The 23,004-nt window shown below is 44.0% G+C and overlaps 2 protein-coding genes across 3 annotated transcripts in view; both read left to right on the top strand.

Annotated features, from left to right (window-relative positions):
• Positions 1–490: 490 nt before the first annotated feature.
• On the top strand, positions 491–9,990 carry LOC109892692 (transcription initiation factor TFIID subunit 9-like). Its single transcript, XM_020485403.2, has 7 exons — positions 491–588; positions 1,375–1,456; positions 2,323–2,459; positions 2,560–2,694; positions 2,789–2,870; positions 3,049–3,159; positions 9,655–9,990. The coding sequence occupies exons 1-7, from the start codon at positions 526–528 to the stop codon at positions 9,807–9,809; spliced, it is 765 nt and encodes a 254-aa protein (XP_020340992.1). The 5' UTR covers positions 491–525; the 3' UTR covers positions 9,810–9,990.
• The window catches only part of LOC109892691 (E3 ubiquitin-protein ligase Siah2), a 31,359-nt gene continuing 18,345 nt past the window's right edge, over positions 9,991–23,004 (top strand). For both annotated transcript variants that reach the window (XM_020485402.2, XM_031826594.1), the window contains exon 1: positions 9,991–11,381. In XM_020485402.2, coding sequence (XP_020340991.1) covers positions 10,968–11,381 — 414 coding nt within the window. In that variant the 5' untranslated portion in view covers positions 9,991–10,967. The remainder of the gene's footprint in view (positions 11,382–23,004) is intronic.

Genomic DNA, 23,004 nt, shown 5'->3' with positions numbered 1-23,004 from the left:
CTTGAATTGAATTGAGTAGTAGAGGAAGATGGGTCCAAAGAGAATCCCTGTGAGTAGGCCAATGCCAATAGAAAGTGATAGGAATTACGTGTGGTTAAATAAGTATATATATTTTTTACATTCATGGCCATGGTTGTCAACTGTACCTCAGGAAGGGAATGTTTATCACAGAGGATAGATATTGTGGTGGCAGCTGCAGAGAAGTACTTGGGTGTATGAGATTTTACAGCAGAAGAGTTGGTGTTTTGAACATCCTCTCAGGCTGCTGGACTGGTGTAGCATCAGATCGAGCCAAATTAGTGGAATAATGGTGAGATTTTAATGGCTGTAGGGTAAATTGGTAGGGATTTTTTCCCCGCAAAGTGTAATAAAATCATACTGCAGAATAGTAGGTTGATACAATAGGTGGCGTCTTGCACCTACAACATCTGTTTCCGGACCGGCATAATACAGAAGAATATTATTATTATTATTATTATTATTATTATTATCCCATCTTCAACCTAGATTTTAGTGCGGAAGTGGATGCGCGGGAAAGGAACAAACGTGAAAATGGCTACTCCGAAAACTGTTCCTAAAGATGCACAGGTAGGAGTATACCACCTAGTTACAATTTGTGAAATGTCATAGTCTCAATCATTCACAGTAATGATGAGAGTTTAGTTAAATATCTATTGTGGCTTTGTCTTAAGTTTTTAAGTAGATTTTTGCTGGATTTTCAGCACATTATCTCGCTAGCTAACGTTAGCTAGGTGGCTAACATTAGTTAAGTTAACTAACGTTAGCTAAATTACGGTAGCTAGCGAGCTAGGTAGCTAGACAGTTATTTATCTTTTAGGTAGATAACGTTAGAACTAGAACATAAGACTTTCTTTTTCAAAGTACATTTATGTAGGGTGCTGTTCAGAAATATAACCCCATGTCATTCTATTTTGATGTATTTACATAATGACTTGCCTATTGTATTGGGAACAGTAACTTAACTAGCTATAGTAGCTAGTTAACGTTAGTTTGTACTGATAACTAACAGGCTAACGTCAGCAGCTAGCATAATTTTTGTTGTATCTAGCTATTAGCTAGTTTATTTATATTTATTTCAACAAGGAAGTCCTATTGAAACTAAAGTTTCTTTCACAATTGAGCCCTGCACAATACACAAACAAGCACATAAAACAGGTAGGTATAGATAAATATACACAATGTAACACATTAAGAACAAAAAGTCAATTAAAACCAACACATACTTTATTATAAAAATCCTGTCAGCCGTCTGAATTGCCCATGGGACTTCAAAGCTAATGTCTGCATTGACGAGTTGATGACACAGTATACTGCTTTTCTAGCTTCTTATCCTCTAATTCTTCCTTTGCAAAGGTTATGATTCAAATCCTCAAAGACATGGGGATAACAGAGTATGAGCCCAGAGTGATTAATCAAATGCTGGAATTTACCTACAGTAAGTATACATTCAACTCTCCCTTGTTTGTTATGCTCTGTGTGCAATATTACATATTAGCAGCTACAAGACAAAGGTTAACGTACCAAACTCAATAGTGCTGAGGGATTAGTGCTTTTTGTGGTCGTTTCGGTGGATTTCAGAGTCCATTTTTTTTTACACACTAAATGTATTATGTGGGTTGAATGCTGTAATGACACAGAATAAAACAATTAATAAAAGCAATGACTATGATGGTTGTGATTGATTGCCCATTACTACTTATCAGTTATTAACCATCATTTATTCACATGAGTTTACTTTAAACAAACTGAAATATTTTTTAAAATGTGTTTTAGGCCTATTTGATGAGTTTATTATTTCATATCTCTATAGAGCTGCTGTCTGACGAAATCACAATTTTAGTAGTTTTTGAAAGTAAATAAGGCATATTTTTATGACTGCTGAATACCAACTATTATTCTTATATAATGTTTTTTCAGGTAGAGAAGATGCCTCAGGAAGCAAGTGCTCTATCCATCTCGATCGCTCGTTTTTCTATCTCTTCTCTCCGTCTCAGACCAGACAAGTAGGCGTGCAATGGATTATGGTCATTGTAGTTCATTACCACGATATCTGGGCTAAGCTATTTATAATATTGGCCTGTTGGAAATTACAACTCTGTACTACATCGCACAGATCGGACTTGACCTGATTCATCTCTAGAAAAACTGCACGTTGCGCTCACAAAAAAAAAAAAAAAAGAACGAAATGGAATTTAAATAATTGAACAGACGTCGGTCAATACATTTTTAAAACCCCAAAATAACCAAAATGTTGGTTGATCACTGAGCACTACAAGAAAATAAAGTAATTTGATTTTACAGGATATGTGACAACCATTATCGAGGATGCCAAAATCTATGCAACACATGCTAAGAAGAACAATGTGGATGCTGACGATATAAGACTGGCGATCCAGAGTCGCATGGACCAGTCCTTCACCTCCCCACCACCACGAGATGTAAGATTGAGTAGCAGTGTCAAGGCCGACATCATTATTTGCCTATTCAGGTGTTCATATATGATCAAGACTAACTCCTGACTATGTTGACTTTGTGTAGTTCCTGCTGGAGGTAGCTAGGCAGAAGAACCAGACCCCGCTGCCTTTGATTAAGCCATACACTGGGCCCCGCCTGCCCCCAGACCGTTACTGTCTAACAGCTCCTAACTACAGGCTCAAATCCATACAGAAAAAGGTAACCTCATGATCTGCTCTGCACTTGCAATTCGTCTTTGTATTCCATTCTGTTCTATTTTGTGAATCTTTCTGATTGTTCCTCTCCTGTGCAGATGTCCTCATCCGCGGGGAGAATTACAGTGCCTCGTCTCAGTGTAGCAGCTGTATCCAGCAGGTCCAGCACACCTACCTTTGGTGAGGGACCCTTTAGTGCATTAACTTTTCAGTTGTATCTCTTCATTGTCCCAAGCACGTACATTTGACATTGGGATTTGGGTTGGCCTTTTGGTGTGCAGCCCTGTTGCTACCATATCTGATGTATTTTCTGTTTCATTACAAAAACATTGACTCCTTTCTTCTTGCATGTTTCCAGGCACTCCCTCAGTTCAGTCAGTCACTACCAAAGTGGGGACGCAAATGTCTCTGTCGGGGCAGCGCTTCACCGTTCAGATCCCATCCTCACAGACTGCAGCCTCCAAGTCCTGTAAGAGACTATCCTTCATTTCACACTGCTAACTTGTTTCAGACGGCTGGTGAACAAGTCTACTGTAGTCCTATTAAGTTTATACTATGTACACTGAACAAAAATATCAATGCAACAATTTATGATTTTACTGAGTTAGTTAATATAAGGAAATCGGTTAATTGAAATACAATCATTAGGCCCAAATCTATGGTTTTCACAATACTGAGAATACAGATAACTTAAGTAGGGGTGTGGATCAGAAAACCAGTCAGTATCTGGTGTGACCACCATTTGCCTCATGCAGCGTGACACATCTCCTTCGCATCGAGTTGATTAGGCTGATTGTGGCCTGTGGAATTTTGGCCCACTTCTCTTCAATGGCTTTGCAAAGTTTGTGTATATTGGCGAGAACTGGAACATGCTGTCGATCCAGAGCATCCCAAACATGCTCAATTGATACATGTCTGGTGAGTGTACAGGCCATAGAAGAACTGGGACATTTTCAGCTTCCAGGAATTGTGTACAGGTCCTTGTACGGTCCCATGTCTCATTATCATGCTGAAACATGAGGTGATGGCGTCGGATGAATGGCATGACAATGGGCCTCAGGATCTCATCACAGTATGTCTGTGCATTCAAATTGCCATTGATAAAATGCAACGGTGTTCGTTGTCCGTAGCTTATGCCTGGCCACACCATAATCCCACCGGCACCCTGTTCACAACGTTGACATCAGCAAACCGCTCGTTCATGTGGCGTCATACACTGGCGTCTGCCATCTGCCCGGTACATGTGAAACCGGGATTCATCCATGAAGACTACACTTTTCCAGCATACCAGTGGCCATTGAAGGTGAGCATTTGCCCACTGAAGTCAGTTATTATGTCAAAGTGCAGTCAGGTCAAGACTCTAGTGAGGACACAGAGCATGCAAGTGAGCTTCCCTGAGACGGTTTCTGACAGTTTGTGCCAACATTTTTCAGTTTCATCTGCTGTCCGGGTGTCTGGTCTCAGACGATCCCGCACGTGAAGAAGCCGGATGTGGAGGTCCTGGGCTGGCTTTGTTACGTGTGGTCTGCGGTTGTGACATAGGTTGGACGTACTGCCAAATTCTCAAAATTATGTTGGAGGTGGCTTATAGTAGAGAAATTAACATTAAATTCTCCGGCAACAGCTTCCTGCAGTCAGCATGCCAATTGCACGCTCCCTCAACTTGAGACATCGGTGGCATTGTTGTGACACCACTGCACATTTTAGTGGCCTTTTATTGTCCCCAGCACAAGGTGCACCTGTGTAATGATCATGCTGTTTAATCAGCTTCTTGATATGCCACACCTGTCAGGTGGATTATCTTGGCAAAGGAGAAATGCTCACTAACAGGGATTTCAACAAATTTGTGCATCTATTATTTGAGCTCATTAAACATGGGACTAACACTTTTTAAATGTTACATTTTTGTTCAGCCTGAATTTAGAGATTGTGTCACTGGCCTACACACAATACACCATAATGTCCAAATGGAATTATGCGTTTAGAAATTTTTACAAATTGATTAAAAATTAAAAGCTGAAATGTCAGTAAGTATTCAACTCCATTGTTATGGCAAGCCTGAAGGTTCAGGAGTGCAAATTTGCTTTACAAGTCATAAGTTGCATGGACTGATTTTTGAATGACTACCTCATCGCTTTACCCCACACACTCTAAGGTCCTTCAGTCGAACAGTGAATTTCAAACACCAATTCAACCACAAAGACCAGGGAGATTTTCCAATGCCTTGCAAAGAAGGGCACCTATTGGTCGATTGGTTAACAATTTTAAAAAGCAGACATTTAATATCCCTTTTGACCGAAGTTATTAATTACACTTTGGATGGTGTATCAATACACCCAGTCACTACAAAGATACAGTTGTCTTTCCTAACTCTGTTGCCGAAGAGGAAGGAAACCGATCTGGGATTTCACTGTGAGGCCAATGGTGACTTTAAAAACAGTTGCAGGGTTTAATTGCTGTGATAGGAGAACTGATGATGGATCGACATTGTAGTTACTCCACAATACTAACCTAAATGATAGAGTGAAAATAAGGAAGTCTGTACAGAATAAAAATATTACACAACTTGCATCCTGTTTGCAATAAGGCACTAAAGTAAAACTGCAAAAAAAATGTGGCAAGGATATGTACTTTGCAAAGACTAGGGAGTTTTATTTATTTATTTTTAGGATAAAAATAAAGGAGAACCTGGTTGTCTGCTTTCCAACAGATACTGGGAGAGGTTCAGTTTTCAGCAGGACAGTAACCTAAAACACAAGGCCAAATCTACACTGGAGTTGCTTACCAAGACGACATTGAATGTTCATGAGTGGCTCAGTTAGTTTTGATTGAAATTGGCTTGAAAATCTCTGGCAAGACTTAAATGGCTGACCAACAACCGACTTCAGAGATTAATAAAAAATAAAAAAGATTAATAAAAAATGATTTGCAAATATTGTACAATCCAGGTGTGCAAAGTTCAATCATTTATTTTTCACATGTGCCGAATACAACAAGTGTAGCCTTACCATGAAATGCTTACTTAGAAGTCCTATATTTACCAAATAAATAATAAAAAGTAACACAACAATAACGAGGCTATATACAGGGGTACTGGTACTGAGTCAGTGTGCGGGGGTACAGGTTAGTTGAGGTCATTTGTACATGTAGGTAGGGGTGACGTGACTATGCATAGATGGTAAACAGCGAGTAGCAGCAGTGTACAAAACAAATGGGGTGGTCAATGTAATAATCCGGTGGCCATTTGAATTAATTGTTCAACAGTCTTATGGCTTGGGGGTAGAAGCTGTTGAGGAGCCTTTTGGTCTTAGATTTGGTGCTCTGTAACCGCTTGTTATGCGTTAGCAGAGAGAAGAGTCTATGACTGGATGGGCGTTCCTCTGACACCGCCTATTTACATAGGTCCTGGATTTTAGGAAGGTTAGCCCCAATGATGTACTGGGCTGTACGCACTACCCTTTGTAGATCCTTACGGTCAGATGCTGAGCAGTTGCCATACCAGGCGGTGATGCAACCGGTCAGGATGCTCTCGATGGTGCAGCTGTAGAGCCTTTTGAGGAGATGGGGATCCATGAAAAAACAATTCAGTCTCCTGAGGAGGAATAGGTTTTGTTGTGCCCTCTTCACGACTGTCTTGGTGTGTTGGGACTATGTTAGATCGTTGTTGATGTCGACAACAGGGTACTTAACTCTCAAACCTCTCCACTACATCCCTGTTGATGTTAATGGGAGCCTGTTTGGCCCGCTTTTTCCTGTAGTCCACAATCAACTCCTTTGTCTTGCTCACATTGAGGGAGAGGTTGTTGTACGCTGACTTCCTCACTAAAGGCCGCCTCATTGTTGTTGGTGATCAGGCCTACCACTGTCGTCAGCTAACTTACTGAATGTGTTAGAGTTGTTTGACCACGCAGTCGTGGGTAAACCGGGAGTACAGGAGGGGACAAAGTACACACCCCTGAGGGGCCCCATTGTTGAGGATCAGCGTGGCAGATGTGTTGTTGCCTTCCCTTACCACCTGGGGGCGGCCCGTCAGGAAGTCCAGGATCCAGATGCAGAGGGAGGTGTTTAGTCCCAGGGTCCTTAGCTTAGTGATGAGCTTCGTGGTCACTTTCGTGTTGAATGCTTAGCTGTAGTCACTGAACAGCATTCTCACATAGGTGTTCCTTTTGTCCAGGTGGGAAAAGGCAGTTTGGAGTGTGATTGAGATTGCATCATCTGGATGTGTTGGGGCGGTATGCGAATTGGAGTGGGTCTAGGGTATCCGGGATGATGCTGTTGTGAGCCATGACCAGCCTTTCAAAGCACTTCATGGTTACCGACATGAGTACCAGGTGGCAGTAATCATTTAGGCAGGTTTCCTTCGCTTCCTTGGGCACAGGGACTATTGTGGTCGTCTTGAAACATGTAGGTATTACAGACTTGGTCAGGGAGAGGTTGAAAATGTCAGTGAAGACACTTGCCAGTTGGTCTGCACATGCTTTGAGTACACGTCCTGGTAATACATCTGGCCCCGTGGCTTTGTGAATGTTGACCTTTTTAAAGGTCTTTCTCACATCTGCTTCTGAGAGCGTGATCACACAGTCATCCAGAACAGCTGGTGCTCTCGTGCATGCTTCATTCTTGCTTGCCTCGAGCATAAAAGGCATTTAGCTCGTCTGGTAGGCTCGTGTCAGGGTTTTCTTTTGTAGTCCGTAATAGTTTTCAAGCCCTGCCACATCCAACGAGCGTCAAAGCCGGTGTAGTAAGATTCAATCTTAATCCTGTAGTTCTAGAACGACTCAAAGCTGTAATCGCTACTAAATGTGATTCTAACATCTATTCACTCAGGGGTGTGAATACTTATGTAAATGAGATATTTCTGTATTTCATTTTCATTACATTTGCAAACATTTCTAAATGTGTTTTTACTTTTTCATGATGGGGTATTGTGTGTAGATGGGTTACTAATCATCCATTTAATCATTTTTTTTTATTTGGGCTGTAACTAGGGTTGCACATTTTGGGGAATATTCAGTCATGGAAACTTTCCATGGGAATTAATATTAATACCATTTAAATGGAGATGTTTTTTTCCATTGGATATATTTACCATATCATATGGAGACAGAAACATTGACCTTATACATGATCATAAGTAGACATAATTGCAAATGATTAAATCCTTCCAATAGAAAAAAAAAAAAAAGTTACAAATTTAACTTTAATTAAATGAGTTGACTCTTCACATGGGATGATTTCACTGAACAACAAAAGAAAAATCATATTGAATGATCCCCAATGATCCATCGCATCTCCCAAAAACGTTTTCAACATACATCTGTAAAATTATAGCCTAGAAACTAAAGCTTTGGTTGTCTTCCCCTCAGGGTTCCATGTCTTCTCCATGGATGACCTCAATGTCCACCTCTTGAACATCAGACTCTGAGGCCTCATCTTCACTGTCACTTTCCAACCTTGTTGAGGATGGCTCGTTGTCAGGCTCAAAAAGCCTCAAATTTGCCCGGATGGCCACCAATTTTTCAACCCTGGTCATCCCGTTGCGTGCTTTGGTGTGTGTATTCCCATACAAGGACCAGTTGCGCTCTGAGGCAGCTGATGTTGGTGGGATTGGAAAATGGAGGCAACAGGGAAAGAGCCTCAGATCCACAAAGTCTCTTCCACCAGGTGGCTGATGAGATGTTGCCACGACTGCCATATTGCATTTCCATCCCAAAGCCCTTGCGTGGAAGTGTACTTCGCAGACTGCCAAGAACCTTACCCTCATCCAAGCCAAGGTGGAGAGACACAGTAGTGATGACACCATAGGCCTTGTTGATCTCTGCACCAGACATGATGCTCTTGCCAGCATAGTTGGGGTCCATCATGTACACTGCGGTCTGTATGGGCTTCAGGTAGAAGTCTTCACGCTTTTTGATGTATTTCAGAACTGCAGTTTCCTCTGCTTGGAGCAACAGTGAAGTGGGCAGGGCAGTATGGATTTCTTCTCTTACATCTGCAAGCAGAGTCTGAACATCAGACAGGATGGCATTGCCTCCCTCAATCCGTGCAATGGCTACTGCTATAGGTTTCGGGAGTTTCAGGCTGCTTACCACTCTCTCCCAAAATACATAATCCAGGAGGATCCTCTTGATGGGGCTGTCCATATCGGCAGACTGCGATATGGACACTTAGAGACTCCTTCCCCTCCAGGAGACTGTCAAACATGACAACACCAACCCCACAGGTGTTGCTGGGCAGCTACAGTGTGGTGCTTTTATTCTTCTTACTTTGCTTGGTGAGGTAGATTGCTGCTATAACTTGATGATCCTTCACATACCTAACCATTTCCTTGGCTCTCTTGTAGAGTGTATCCATTGTTTTCAGTGCCATGATGTTCTTGAGGAGAAGATTCAATGCATGAGCAGCACAGCCAATGGGTGTAATGTGAGGGTAGGACTCCTCCACTTTAGACCAAGCAGCCTTCATGTTTGCAGCATTGTCTGTCATCTGCAATGTAGAGATCAGTGTGTCTGTTGTCCCTTGTGTCTGTGCTCTTGTAGAATACTGGTTGGGGGGGTGGAGATTATGTAGTTAATTATTCCTTGCCCACGACCATTCAACCACCCATCAGAGATGATTGCAATACAGTCTGCTTTCTCTATGATTTGTTGGACCTTCACTTGAACTCTGCATCCAGCAAATTAGTAGATAAAGCATGTCTGGTTGGAGGGGTGTATGTTGGGGGAAGGACATTCAGAAATCTCTTCCAATACACATTGCCTGTGAGCATCAGAGGTGAACCAGTTGCATACACAGCTTGAGCTGTGAATACTTTCTGAATGCACTGTACATCGTTAGAGTAATTCAGGTCTCTGAAGCTTCAATTCAGTAGTTTGTGGGGATTGTCTTAGCATTTATTCAGTGAATAAAATGTAAATTCAAAATGTTAATAAAAAATCATTATTTTTGTCTTTTTTTCCGACAGCCACACCATCCACCCCAACGGTTCAAAACGTCCTAATCAATCCCTCCCTGATTGGCTCTAAGAACATCCTCATCACCACCAACATGGTGTCACAGAACTTGGCCAGTGAATCGCTGAAAAGGAAGCACGAAGATGATGACTATGATGCATTATGACCTCATGGATAAGTAGGTAAAGCAGGGAGGAGTCGGCTAGATGAAAGCTGTGTGCTGTAAATATTGTAGAAGTTAGTTTTGAGGTTAGCCAGCCAGTTTACAATTCTCCCATCACATTGTGTAAAATGATTAACTGTCATGCCTGTTTGTACATACAATAAAGAAGATAATAAATTTGTCATTTAGCAGTTGGGGTTAAGTGCCTTGCTGAAAAGGGTACATTGACAGATTTGTTTCACTTAGTCTGCTCAGGGATTTAAACCAGCAACCTTTCAGTTACTGACCCAACACTCTTAACTGCTAGGCTTTCTGCCACCTCCAATAGCAAGTCTAGTCCATTATAACTGTTATAATGGGACTTAAAATGAAGAAAGCAAGAAGTGAGTGAATACAATAGGGGTTTTCCAGTTGTTTGGGCATAGTTCAGATGTATTCCATTTAGTGGCCAATAGAGGGAGACTTCAGTCTATTGGCTCCCTAATCTGATTATCATTTTATTGGCAATATACACATGAATATCAAAGCAGTAGGCTGGTGCTCTTTTTTTAAAATATATATAGTCCTGAGATGAACAGTAAAAAACGACTATCCTGTCAAACCTTACCCAGCTACTAGGATACAACAATCATATTGCACATGAATAACTTGGACTTCAAACTGTCCAATAAATTATGCAGCGTTCTAAATGTTTTACACGATATGTTCTTTTACGATCAATGGTTTATCAAAACCTCTGATCCCAACATTCATTTTACCCCATGACTACGGTCGCGTCCCCTGCTCAGGGCGTTGCATGCATCAACCATTGGTTGCTTGGCACGTCGACTGTCAGCGACTGACAGATTGCTATAACATGTGATACATAAAATACCTATCCAGGCGTTGTAAGATCTGGGAGGCGTCAGCAAAGCATGGGCAGAAGAAAGTGCACGTTATATAACCGCCCAGGCTCACTTTCTAATTGGCGCAGAAGCTGTCAGTCCAAACCATGCTCTCCAATGGACTACTTGCTTTCTGTCAAACACAGGCCGCCATGTTCTGTCCCCGGGGGCTTGTAGATTTCTTGGAGAGGAGTCTGCCACGCCGAGGAGTGCGTAAACAGTGTTCTGGGCTTCAAACTTCGCGCTGGGTTTATCCTAAAGAACTGAACTAATCGCTATGAGCCACCCGTCCTCTGCGGGCGGCGGGGGCGGAGGACTTGGTGCCGGGAAAGCAGGAGGAGGAAAGCACGGAGGTTCGGGAGGAGCTGCGGCCGCCGCTGCTGCAGTCGCCGCCGCGGCCGCCGGAGTAGGAGCTGTGGCCGGGTCTGTCTCGGCTCTACCTGCCGCTGTTGTTTCCTTGCCCTCAGCAGCACTACCTGGACAATCTGCTGAACTTACAGCCTTGTTTGAGTGCCCGGTTTGTTTTGACTACGTTCTGCCACCGATTCTGCAATGCCAGGCCGGGCATCTAGTTTGCAACCAATGTCGTCAAAAGCTAAGTTGTTGTCCAACTTGTCGAGGCCCTCTTACCCCGAGTATCAGGAACTTGGCTATGGAAAAAGTTGCCTCTACTCTACCGTTTCCTTGTAAGGTAAGAAAATACAGAGATGCATGGAATCCGAAATACGCAGATATCTGATTTTAACTAGCTTGTTGTACTTATTGCCAATTAATAACTAGATTGACAGTTAAGAGAGCTTGTAGTGACTTTCACAAGTGTGTGTGCGAGTCCCTCGTGCGCTCCGGTAACTAGATCCAAACGAGTTCTGATGATGATACAAGGTCCAGGTCTCTAACTCTCCATACTGCATCTTTCCCATCAGATATCTTCCAGTGTATTGTACTTAACTAGATTGACAGCGGCAGGGTAGCCTAGTGGATAGAGCGTTGGACTAGTAACCAGAAGGTTGCAAGTTCAAATCACCGCGCTGACAAGGTACAAATGTCGTTCTGCCCCTGAACAGGCAGTTAACCCACTGTTCCTAGGCCGTCATTGAAAATAAGAATTTGTTCCTAACTGACTTGCCTAGTTAAATTAAGGTCAAATTAAAAAAAACTTGTAACGTTACATTAAATTAGTCTAAAGCAAACAAATTGTATTCGAATTGAAGGTTTGGACGTTGGGGTTACTATTGCATCTCTGCTTTTTAAAATATTTTTTTTTACTACTGGGAAGTAGCTAGTTATGATCTATACTGTGTTGTCGTCATGGTTAGTCACTTGCCATGTAATTGTCAGAGAAGACCAGAATTGAATGGACCACAACATTGAAGAATGCTGGCCTGGCAAAGAACAAGAAGCCCTTGTCTGAAATAACATTGTCAGATAAAGTATCTGGTGTTGTCATAAGGACCAGATGTGTTGTCATTGTCTTTGTGAATCATCAACAGTACATTCTGTAAATCCGCTCAATCATTCACACAGTTATGACTGCTCAAATTACCTTTACAAATCAAGAGGTTCAGTTTGTAGTTCACACCCTTTCATTGGACCTGCTGAGATGGTGCTGATATCATCACTCATAACTGCTCAATGAGGGGGTTCGATTAATCTTGCCTGTGTAGGTGTGTCTTGCACCAGTTGAACGATGATTGCATTCCATGTGGAACCAGGCCCCCCCAGTGCGTGAGCCAGGTGCCCCTCTGTTCAACTGCAAAGTCAGTTCAAAACAAAAGTGACATAATTAAGGATGTGTTGTAATTTTTAAGATTCTGTGTTTTCCCATGCAAAAGATAATTGCTTTTGATAAATATGCTTTATCTGCCTTCCCAGTGAGAACTAGTTAGAAAATTCAAAATGTATTTTATGGAAAAGAGCTTCTGGAGGATGCACCATGCTGCCTTGTTGACAAAAGGATGCCTTACTGTTTGATTTGAGAAGGGCTCTCCTCCCTCCCCGCTTTCAACTGATGACATGACAGGCTTTTGCCTGGTTCAAACTGGGCCAGCGTAAAATAACTCCCTCAATGTCCCAGGGTCCTGTGGGTCATGAATCCCTTTGGATTCCGACATTCAAAATGGAGCAGAGTAGGCTTAATGTGTACCATTAAATTGGCTCTCACTACTCTCATTCATGCTTGCTTGGATCCACTCAGACAAGCCATCGCTTGACTTCATGGTAGTGTGAAACACATGTATTCCCTCTCTCTGTCAGCCAGGGCAGTAGCTCCTGCCTCTTAATGGTGCTGTGATTGCATTGTAGCCGCATTAAAGATGTATCGGCGCTCTGTGGTGCTACAATCCTTTGAAAGGGGATCCCTGCTTCATCTTCTCATTCTCTGGCTGAGGCTAAAGGCTGTGTCAGAGAGAAGCGGGGATAAAGAGACTAAGGTCAGTAATTTGGTATTTAATACCTGCCTGTATATCCATATGTCCTCAAGTGTTTTCGTTGGGGTGCTAAGGCCTCTGCGAGGTCCAGGCCTGCTGAGACAAACATTTGAAAGCTGTATGAAGCCCTGCCCTGCCATGTCCTTCCTTGTCCTTCCCAGCCCTGCCTCAGTCGTCAGCTGAACCATCTTCAGCCCTCATCTCTCAGTAGTACCAACAGCACAGTACCCTTAACCTTCCTTGTCCTTCCCAGCCCTGCCTCAGTCGTCAGCTGAACCATCTTCAGCCCTCATCTCTCAGTAGTACCAACAACACAGTACCCTTAACCTTCCTTGTCCTTCCCAGCCCTGCCTCAGTCGTCAGCTGAACCATCTTCAGCCCTCATCTCTCAGTAGTACCAACAGCACGGTACCCTTAACCTTCTCTAACTTCCACTGAGGACAGGTATCACTATGAACGATAACAGCACAGGACTAAGCAGACCCTTGACCCAAACATGACAGCTCTTGTTCTTCCAGTAGTTTTTCCTCTGAATGTCTGTGTTTATCTTCTCTAAAGCCTCAGCCCACTTCTCCACTGCACATAGAGGTGTTATATGGTGGTTTTATGCATGCCCATTTCCTCAGGAGCAGCTCAATGTTTAGGCTACATCACTGATGGTCTTTCTGGACATCCTCCCTCTATTCAGTGAGCTCTGTTTTATGCAGCTACTTTTGATGTATTTTGGACTTTTCCCAACCAGGTCCTCTCCTGGTGTTCGTGTTGTAACGGTCTCAGCGTTGGCCTGCAACCACGTAATGGGATTAGACACGGATATGCTGAGCCCCGGGCCTGCCTGCCTCCCTGCCTGCATGGGCTCACAGTTTATTTCGGTAGGAGTCAGTCTATTCTGGACCGGTTCCTGTTTTTTTTGGTTGTTCACACACACACTGCCAACTGCCGGCACTCAACTGCCTTCCTGACGGTTTATTGTTGGCTACAAAAGCTGATTCTAACAGACGCTCGGGTGCGGACAGACAAACGCACACCTTTTTGGACCCCTCTAATCACACCCCTTATCTGAGTAATTTAGAATGGCAGAGCCTCATTGCAGCAGACGGGGAACAACACACACAAACATCATTATACACACTAGGAGTCGCTTATGCATCATAATAGTAATGTCTCATATTCTCTCTTTCTCACACACACACACAACAGGTAGGCCTACTCACAAATCCTCTCACACACATTCCCTCCCACACACACTTACCTCCACTTCCCTCCACTCTCATAATGGAGATTTTAATGAGAAATCGGAAACATTTCACACTTCAGCTGAGCTTAGAAGCAGATCAAAAGCCCATACACACACTCTTGCTCATTCATTTTCTCTCTCTCATTAGCCTATCTCTTTCTCTCCCACGCAAACATTGTTCCCCTCCTTTCTGAGGTGTGTTCCCTCCATAATATGGCTGAGGGAGTGAGGATGCCTAGCCTGCTGCCTCTGGCTAATTTCACAGTTTCGCTGATTGCAGGGTGACCCATGTGCCCTTGCAGCTTTTGTCGAAATCAGGCATTGGGCCATGTGAACAGACACACACACACACACACACACACCATGAGACAATTGTCTTAGCATATGCACTATTTCCTGTTTATCGAAGAAAACAAAGTCCTCTTAGGGAATTCTGGTTACTCATTTTCAGGAAATGAGTTGACGACTGAATAAACACACTTGAATGGAGAGGAACTCGAACTTGGTTAATTCCACTCAGGATATTTGGCATTTCCACGCAATAAAAAACCTTAAGCTTAAAACTTGATTTCAGGGTGCAGGTGTTGTTGGGACATTCTCTTTTTAGGAGCAGTAAAACTGTTAGCAGGTCGAATCGTCTTCCCCTTATTTCATGATTGGTTATCCCAATACAAGTACAGATTTTAATTGGATGTGTCAGGTCTGTATTGATGGACTATTTATGAAATGCTAACTATGTCTGGTCCTTCCACCCTGCAGCATCCCCCTTGCGGTTGCATGGCCTGTGGTGCTGCGCTGGCCTGGCGTCACTCCTGAGCATGTGATTCCTCACTTCAGTTCTGCCTCTATGGCCCCATGTTATTTTTAGAAGCAGGCTATGTGACATCTGCTTTGCATACTCCTCTGCCTCCGAGCTGAGACCTCTGCTGGGAGGGAGCAGGCAGTCTGTGTGTGTGTGTGAAGTGTGGTTAAAGTTGTGGCGTGGTTAGTCGATAAAGCAGGACGCCTGCTGAGACGTGTGTGTTAGAGAGAGAGCAGGGCTGATGTAGGGCAGATGGTAGTTCAGCTCAGTTGTGGTGTGGATGGAATGGCTGTTCATTTGGTGTGTTTTACAGTATTTGTGTGAGAGCTGCTTCCTTACTTTGGTTGTTTTTATATTAGCAGTCTTGTTGGTTTCATACTTTTGCGTTACCTTTTATTCATTCATTATTTGTTTTCATTTGTTAGGATGTCAAGTCAAGGGAGGTGTTAGGAAGTAGGACGGTGCAATGTTTGTTGTGGTTGTTTTTCAGTGAATGTATCAAGTGCTCTGTACAGCAACATGTCTGTAGTGCCACTATCTCCTAAAGGGAAACGGAACTGCAGTGTTTATTTTTTAGACTATCAATTTAAAATGATAGACATCATTTGGAGATGAAATGGAATTGCCAATAAAATGTGTGTTTGTAATGCAGGGAGGATGTAGTAGATCCTGCGAGTCAGTATATCCGAACTCTACTAGCTATTACAGCTGATGTGATGTCTCACCATGGGGGTTTCTAATGGGGATTTGATTAAACCAGCATTAGCTGTCTGGATCGCACTACTGCAGTCTTGTTAAGTGTGTGATTTAATGAAGAGGATCGTGAGCAGACTCTGGGGCATTCTATCTCCTCAGCTCTCCTCTCCTTTCTCCTCGTCAGTCTTTCCCTGCATCTCCTCAGCTCTCCTCTTCTTTCTCCTCGTCAGTCTTTCCCTGCATCTCCTCAGCTCTCCTCTCCTTTCTCCTCGTCAGTCTTTCCCTGCATCTCCTCAGCTCTCCTCTTCTTTCTCCTCGTCAGTCTTTCCCTGCATCTCCTCAGCTCTCCTCTCCTTTCTCCTCGTCAGTCTTTCCCTGCATCTCCTCAGCTCTCCTCTTCTTTCTCCTCGTCAGTCTTTCCCTGCATCTCCTCAGTTCTCCTCTCCTTTCTCCTCGTCAGTCTTTCCCTGCATCTCCTCAGCTCAACTCTTCTTTCTCCTCGTCAGTCTTTCCCTGCATCTCCTCAGCTCTCCTCTTCTTTCTCCTCGTCAGTCTTTCCCTGCATCTCCTCAGCTCTCCTTCTCAAAAACATCCTCACATTTTCACACTCAGTCAACCTGAAAATATCATCCTATCCACAATTACATTTCCTCATGTCTCCAGTTGGTGTGTTTCACTGTGTGTTTCCACACACACGCTGGCAGGTTGCCAATCCAACCCCATCCCCTCTCCCCCTCTGAAGTGTTGCTCTCCTGTGTGTGTGTCTGCGTTGTGATTGACACGTGTGCTTCTGTGTTGCGGTCTTGGGGTTATAGCTGAGGGAAGAGTCTCTAGCCGGAGCCATATGATAACATGTCTACCTGTCTGTCGTATTGATTGTTCCAGTAGTGTGATATGCTTTCTCTCGTGTATATCTGAAAAACACCATTCCATCTCAATATCTCATTCTACTGATGTTTGCGGTAGGATTAGTGGTCACCAACCTTATCTGAGTCAAGATCACTTTCTGAATCAAAATACAAACCGAGATCTTCCGCTTAGACTTTAAAACACGACTTAAAAAATGTAATCCTATGCCACATGAAGCTATTAAAAACATTACTGTAGCAATGAGGTTTGTGGAGTAGGTTCCAGTCAAATAAATCCCATTCAGGGACTTGGTGAACACACACAGGCCCAATACATTATCACCGCATATTGGCTTTGCTTGAATTGCCCTGCCAATGCATTATTGTCCTGACCATTTTTTGGTCGGCTATTTGATCACACCGGCAATCGATCAGTTGTATTACTTATGAGGCACAGCTGAGTGAACATACATTTTAAATAATTAGCTTTTTATTTTTTATTTTACTGGGCTGATGGTGCCTGCATCTGATGGTCAGTCTCAGCGCGGGAGAGAACAGTAGTGCGCTTGATTGGGTCTCCGGGCCCGCCGGGAAGGCAGAGTTTGTACCTTCAGACACATGAAATGGTTCAAAAATCCGAACACGCAGGGCTGAATCGTGTGCACCCTTTTGAGGGAACTCGAGGCTTTATCGTTTTTTTATTTGTATTTTTTTTTACAGATGTTTGGCGACTAGAAATGCCTTGGAGATCGACCTGCCGATCGTAATCAACCGGTTGGTGACCACTGCGGTAGGGTGTGTGTGGTTGCTGTGTGTGTTCACCAAGCCCCTGAATGGGATTTATTTGACTGGAACCTGTTTTCATCATGCTGTATTAGCAGCCTGGGCTTAGTGGGGGTGAGATGTACTTGAATGAATGTCGTCATGAAAACAAAAGAACATGATTTATCTGCTTTATGAGCTCCTAGCCCAGCTACCACCACACCTGTCCCATTCTATTATACTGCTGAATCACAATGACCAGATCTTCAGTGTGTCCTCTTCCTCCCTCTCCTTCCCCTTATCTCTACTCCTCCTCCTCCCTCTCTTCTGTGTGAGGAGAGCACTGAATTGAATTGCCTGGTGATTAAGAACACTGAGCACCCGTCTGTCTCTGCGCGATGTGGGTCTTTTAATCATGCCTTTTCTCACTCGTCATTCTCTTCCTCTCTCTCATGCTTTATCTTGTTATTTCCTCATTCACTATCACTCATTTATCATTTATTTATCGATTTACCCTTTTTATTTAACTAGTCAAGTCGGTTAAGAACAAATTCTTAGTTACAATAACGACCTGGCAAAATGCCTCATTCTCTCTTTCAAACTAAATGTTATTTGTCACACGCGTCAAATACAACGGGAGTAGACTTGACCGTGAAATGCTTGCTCACGGGCCCTTCCAACGATGCGGAGTGAAAGAAAAAATGATAGAAATAGTAACAGGGGAGATAAAATCCAGAAGGATGAAGCTAATATACAGGGAGTACTTTCCCTTCCTGTTCTAGTCTTGCTCCCCATCTCCTTCCCTTTGCTCTCACTCTTTAATCATCCATTATCTGGCAGTAATGGAGGCTCCTGGTCCTTTTTGGCTTCAGGGGTATCCTGTTTGTCCTTGTCCATGGCACTTGTCCATGTTGCACTGCAGTGTATGGGTTTGTGTGTGTGTGTGTGTGCATGCGTGTGCCTCATTACATCACACGACTCCAGCTGTCTGATTCAGAGGGGTTGGGTTAAATGGGGAAGACACATTTCATTTGAAGGCAATCAAGGCATACAGTTGTACAAATACAGTTGTACAACTGACTAGGTATCTCCCTTTCCCTAATTCTAACCTCACCTGATACTGTCACCCACAGCTAACACTAAATATTTAGCCATGTACGCTGCAGGGATGCTGACAGTTAGCTATGCAGCTTATGTAGGGGTGTGGTTGTCTGTGTCTGCACATCTATCCATATGCATTTTGGTGTCTTTATGAGTGTACACACTGTATGTGTACCTACTGCCATACCGCTTGTTTATAAACTTGGAGGTGGTGGGTGTTTTGAAGGCATTGCATTAGCAGAACCTCTCCTCTGGCAGGACCTGCTGAATCTGTTGTGGTGTTTTTAGACTGAGGTGTGTCCCTAGCCTCCAGACACAAGTGTACACGTATACATGTGTCTCCGGCATCTCATCCACATCCCGTTGAGGGAGGTATTAGAGGCTGGCCTTGGATAGGGGGGACACAATGGAAAAGATGCTGGGGAAATGGAAAGTCAGTCGGCCAAGGCCAGCTGCTCTTCGATCAGCTACCTGCCAGAATCAATGAAACCAAACCAAACCCACACACACACACACACACACACAATCTGCAAGGAAAAGGCCAGAGGATGGTGATTCTGCTCTGGAGTCCGAACAGTCTGTCCTACAGGGGCAGATGGATGCAGAGGGAAAAGGAGAAGGACAAAGAAAAACATGGGAGAGGAAGGCCAGGGGTTGTTGACATAGACAATGTACAAACTGAATAGACACAGTCAACATATAGAACATTCAATGGAAATCCAGTAAACAAACTCTGGAGTATAAACTGATTTACACTGAGGATGTATCTCAATATGCAGAGGGAGGGATGCTGCCGTGACGAATACAGTGCCCCCCCCCCCACACACACACAGGCAGTGTGTCTCCCCGCCTCCTCCATTCGTGTGTGTGCTGCAGTCGTTCGATGGGGGAATGTTTTTGCGCGGCGCCTTGTCTGTCACCGCGCTGAGCTGAAAGGAGAGCACAGCACAGTGTGTTTGTGTGTTATGCAGGCATTCCTCTGTCCAGCTTCAGGTGATTCAGTAGGCGCTTTAGCTGTGTGTGGCAGCCACTATTCTGCTGTTGGTCGTGTGTTTAGCTCGGTAAGCCATCGAGGAGGAGCTGTCATTGAGGGCTGTTTGTATTTGACTGCAGCAGGAGACCGCCAGAAAGGGAGGGAGCAGGAAAGGGGGAGCGCTGGAACGAGTGAAAGAGAGACAGATGTTACCCTCCATGTCCATTGGTCTGTTCATCTTCTCTAGAGATGCTGCTTGCTAGTGTTTAGCTGTGTGGCTGATACAGCACATGCCTGAGCCAGGCTGAAGTCATACAATGGCGGTACTGAATGTTCTCTCTGGGTAGAGGACAGACGGCGAGGTAGCTAGTCAGCTGGGATCCATGCTGCTGTGTGCTTCGCATCAGACTGTTTGTGTGAGAGCGAGAAGAGACTGAATTCCCCCACTGCAGAGAGGTTCGGAGCTCCTCGTGGCTTTGTTTAGGCTGTCTGGCAGGATAGAAACATTGGGCTGATTTCAGTGTGTTCAGTCAGAGGCACAATAAATATGTGAGCTGAGCTTGGCAGGTGCCTGAGTACTAGAGGTAACTTAGTGTGACTGTGGACCGGACAGACACAACACCGATTCATTCACACTTAGAGAGACATGCATGCCATTGACTGTGTGGAACCGATATTAGGCACTTTGTGTATTTTCAGCCGTTACTGCACCATTAGAGCAGTCAGTTAGGCAGGCAGCTCTCCTTACACCTCAGGCTGCCGTTACATTACAGCAGTGTGCTTTGGGGACTGATACTCAGATTGCTTTATGTAGCCAGCAGGCCAGCTGTGGAGCCCCTCATCTCTCTTACCTGGCTTATGGTGGAGCCGGAGAGGTATTCTATCCTTAGAGTGCAGAAGGGATTTAGCACCTAAACTACTTGAGACTGAATTCAGCAGGACTTTGGTATACAGGAATTGAGATTTGGATTGGATCCGCTTGTGAAGGAAGAGCGCGGCCATTGATGGGTCTCATGGGGGGGGTATAGTAAAGACTCAGTGGTGCGGGAAATTGGTTGAGGGATAGTGTGTCAGACAGAGGGGGTGTGTGTGTGTGTGTGTCCGTCCATTCTCACACGTCATGCTGTGCCCTGCATCCTGCCTGCCTCTCCTGAGGGAGATGGCTCAGTGGCGCTGCCTGCTGGGGTGGCACCGCCATCACGGGGTCAGCACTGGGGTCACGGCAGGGGCTGGGCTGGGGTCAGAAGTCAGGGTTGCGGTGGGGGACACGACTCGACCAATCTGCCGCACCAATCCTCAACAGGGGCGCAAGGTGAGTACCTTAATTTACTCAGCAACCTTTCAGACAGTTTAAACCTAGTATTTTTACACCACACTTTAGATCAGCTAGATACTGCTAAAAGAGCAATGAATAATTTATAAACCCCGTCTTTTAGGTGTCTCTCCCCTCAGAGAGTTCTGTATTCTTTTGAGAAGAGTTTGGGGGTCTTGCTGCTGATGTGAGGGTTGTTATGCCCAGAACCGTTTTTACCACCAGAATGTAACTCGTTTGATGAAATTCTTGCCTCTGTTCTGCATGATGTTGAATATTTAGCAGCAGATGAAGGAAAGTCTTGTACTAAAATTAGAAGCGCTCTCCTCTCATCATGGCATCAAAACAATGTTGCTGTATCTCATTTTGAAGCCTGCTATTGCAGCCAAGGAAAGAGTGTGACTGAAGGAAAAACAATTGGATGAGAAGAACAGGTAATGGAACGTGTGGTGTTCAATCCGGGAAATGTGATGCCTCTAACCCAATTACTAGACAGTCTCTCACTGCCGGCCAATCTCATCCCAAACTTTTAGCCAGATTGCTATTGATCCTAGTGTGGGAAGAGGAATGGAGAGGAGGTGGTGGGTGTAATGGCTGGGGTTGGAGGGATGGGGGGAGATGGAGAGAATGCAGACAGCCCTCTGTGACCCATTCCCTGGCCAAGAGGGTAATCAAACACCCCTGGTCCGGCAGCTGGATGACTGTTCGGGACACATGAGCCTCTGGATACTCTGTTCAGTAGTCTGTCATTATGACCTCATCACGCTTCCCAGGCAGAGAACCATGATGTCACTGCCTATCACTGGAACTACAGGAGAGAACCACACCTGTTCTCTTTCTATTCCTCACCAGCTTCTTGCTTTTCTTCTACAGTTCACCATTGTTTTTTCCTTTCCCTTTGTTTTTCTCTCCGTCTACATCTAATGTTTCCTCTAAGCTGTACGCAGAAGAAATATCAGCTTCCGCAGAGAAACATGAGCTTGAACTTCACTCACTCAACTTTCTAGAGTTTTCCATGTTAGTTAACACTATCAACGTTTCCCTTTACTGTGGGAATTGTGATCGAATCAGCGCAATATTATCCACTTTCAATGCAACATACCGAAACAAACTATGCCAGACTGAGTATGCAAAAGTAAATATGCAAGAGATTTTGTTGTAGGCAGAATGCATCGGAGAAGGATTCTACACAGACCGGCGCAGGATAACCAATCAGAGCTGCAGTAGGCCTATGCAAATGGACCATTGCAATATATGAATCTGTGCCATTTACGTTGAACTGGACTGTGTTTACACAGAGTAGATGTGCTTGTTTTGAGATCAAAGCAAGAGCTGCATGTAGCCACGTGTGAGAGATTAGCCCAGTTATAGATCATTTGTACTGATTGCTTCCTACAAGAGCACAAAACATGTACATTTCTAGACATCTTTGAAAATCAAGTCACGTAAAGGGGTCGTGTTGTATTTTGAGACGGACTTGAATAGGCTAAATAGGTAGAGGGTAACATAATTTGTCTGATTCTATATAATAATGGTATGGGAATGATGCATTTTATTTTGTAAAGTGGTTTCTTGCATCAAACAACATTTTCACTCACCTTGTCTGAAGGACAAGTAGGTTCATGTCAACAGGTTCATGTCAAGCTCTGCATGGTTTTGTTCATACGTCTCATGGAATGTAGGCCTACAATAAACACCACACTTTGGTTGCTACTGTGAGCTATTTCCATTTGGGATGCATTTTCTCCATTGATGATGGTAGACCACTCTGTTAGATCTACATTTATGATCAAATAGCCACAGTAGTCTACTTGGCCACTGTTAAAACTAACTTAAAGCAGGTACAGCCTCAGTGTTCACAGTAAACACGCACTGGAAGTTGCACAGAATTTTCACAACGTTCAAGTTTGCGCTCAGTAGACCTGAAATTTGCTCAGTGGGATTTTTTTATTTTTAGGGAACGTCTACATCCACTTGGTTATTCTCTTGGTCTCGCCACCCTCCTCGCACTTCTCTTGAGCTCTTCCCTCTCCTTTTTTTGCTTACTTCATCCATCTTCTCTCTCCCTTTTTGATCATTATTTTCCCTCCCTCTCTCTGTCTCGTGGGACATTCCAGCCATCCGTGGAGAAGAGAGAGAGCTGCAGGATGGAGGCTA

This window comes from Oncorhynchus kisutch, linkage group LG6 (genome assembly GCF_002021735.2).
Source record: "Oncorhynchus kisutch isolate 150728-3 linkage group LG6, Okis_V2, whole genome shotgun sequence".
Taxonomy (NCBI): domain Eukaryota; kingdom Metazoa; phylum Chordata; class Actinopteri; order Salmoniformes; family Salmonidae; genus Oncorhynchus; species Oncorhynchus kisutch.
This window is presented reverse-complemented; position numbering and strand designations above follow the sequence as displayed.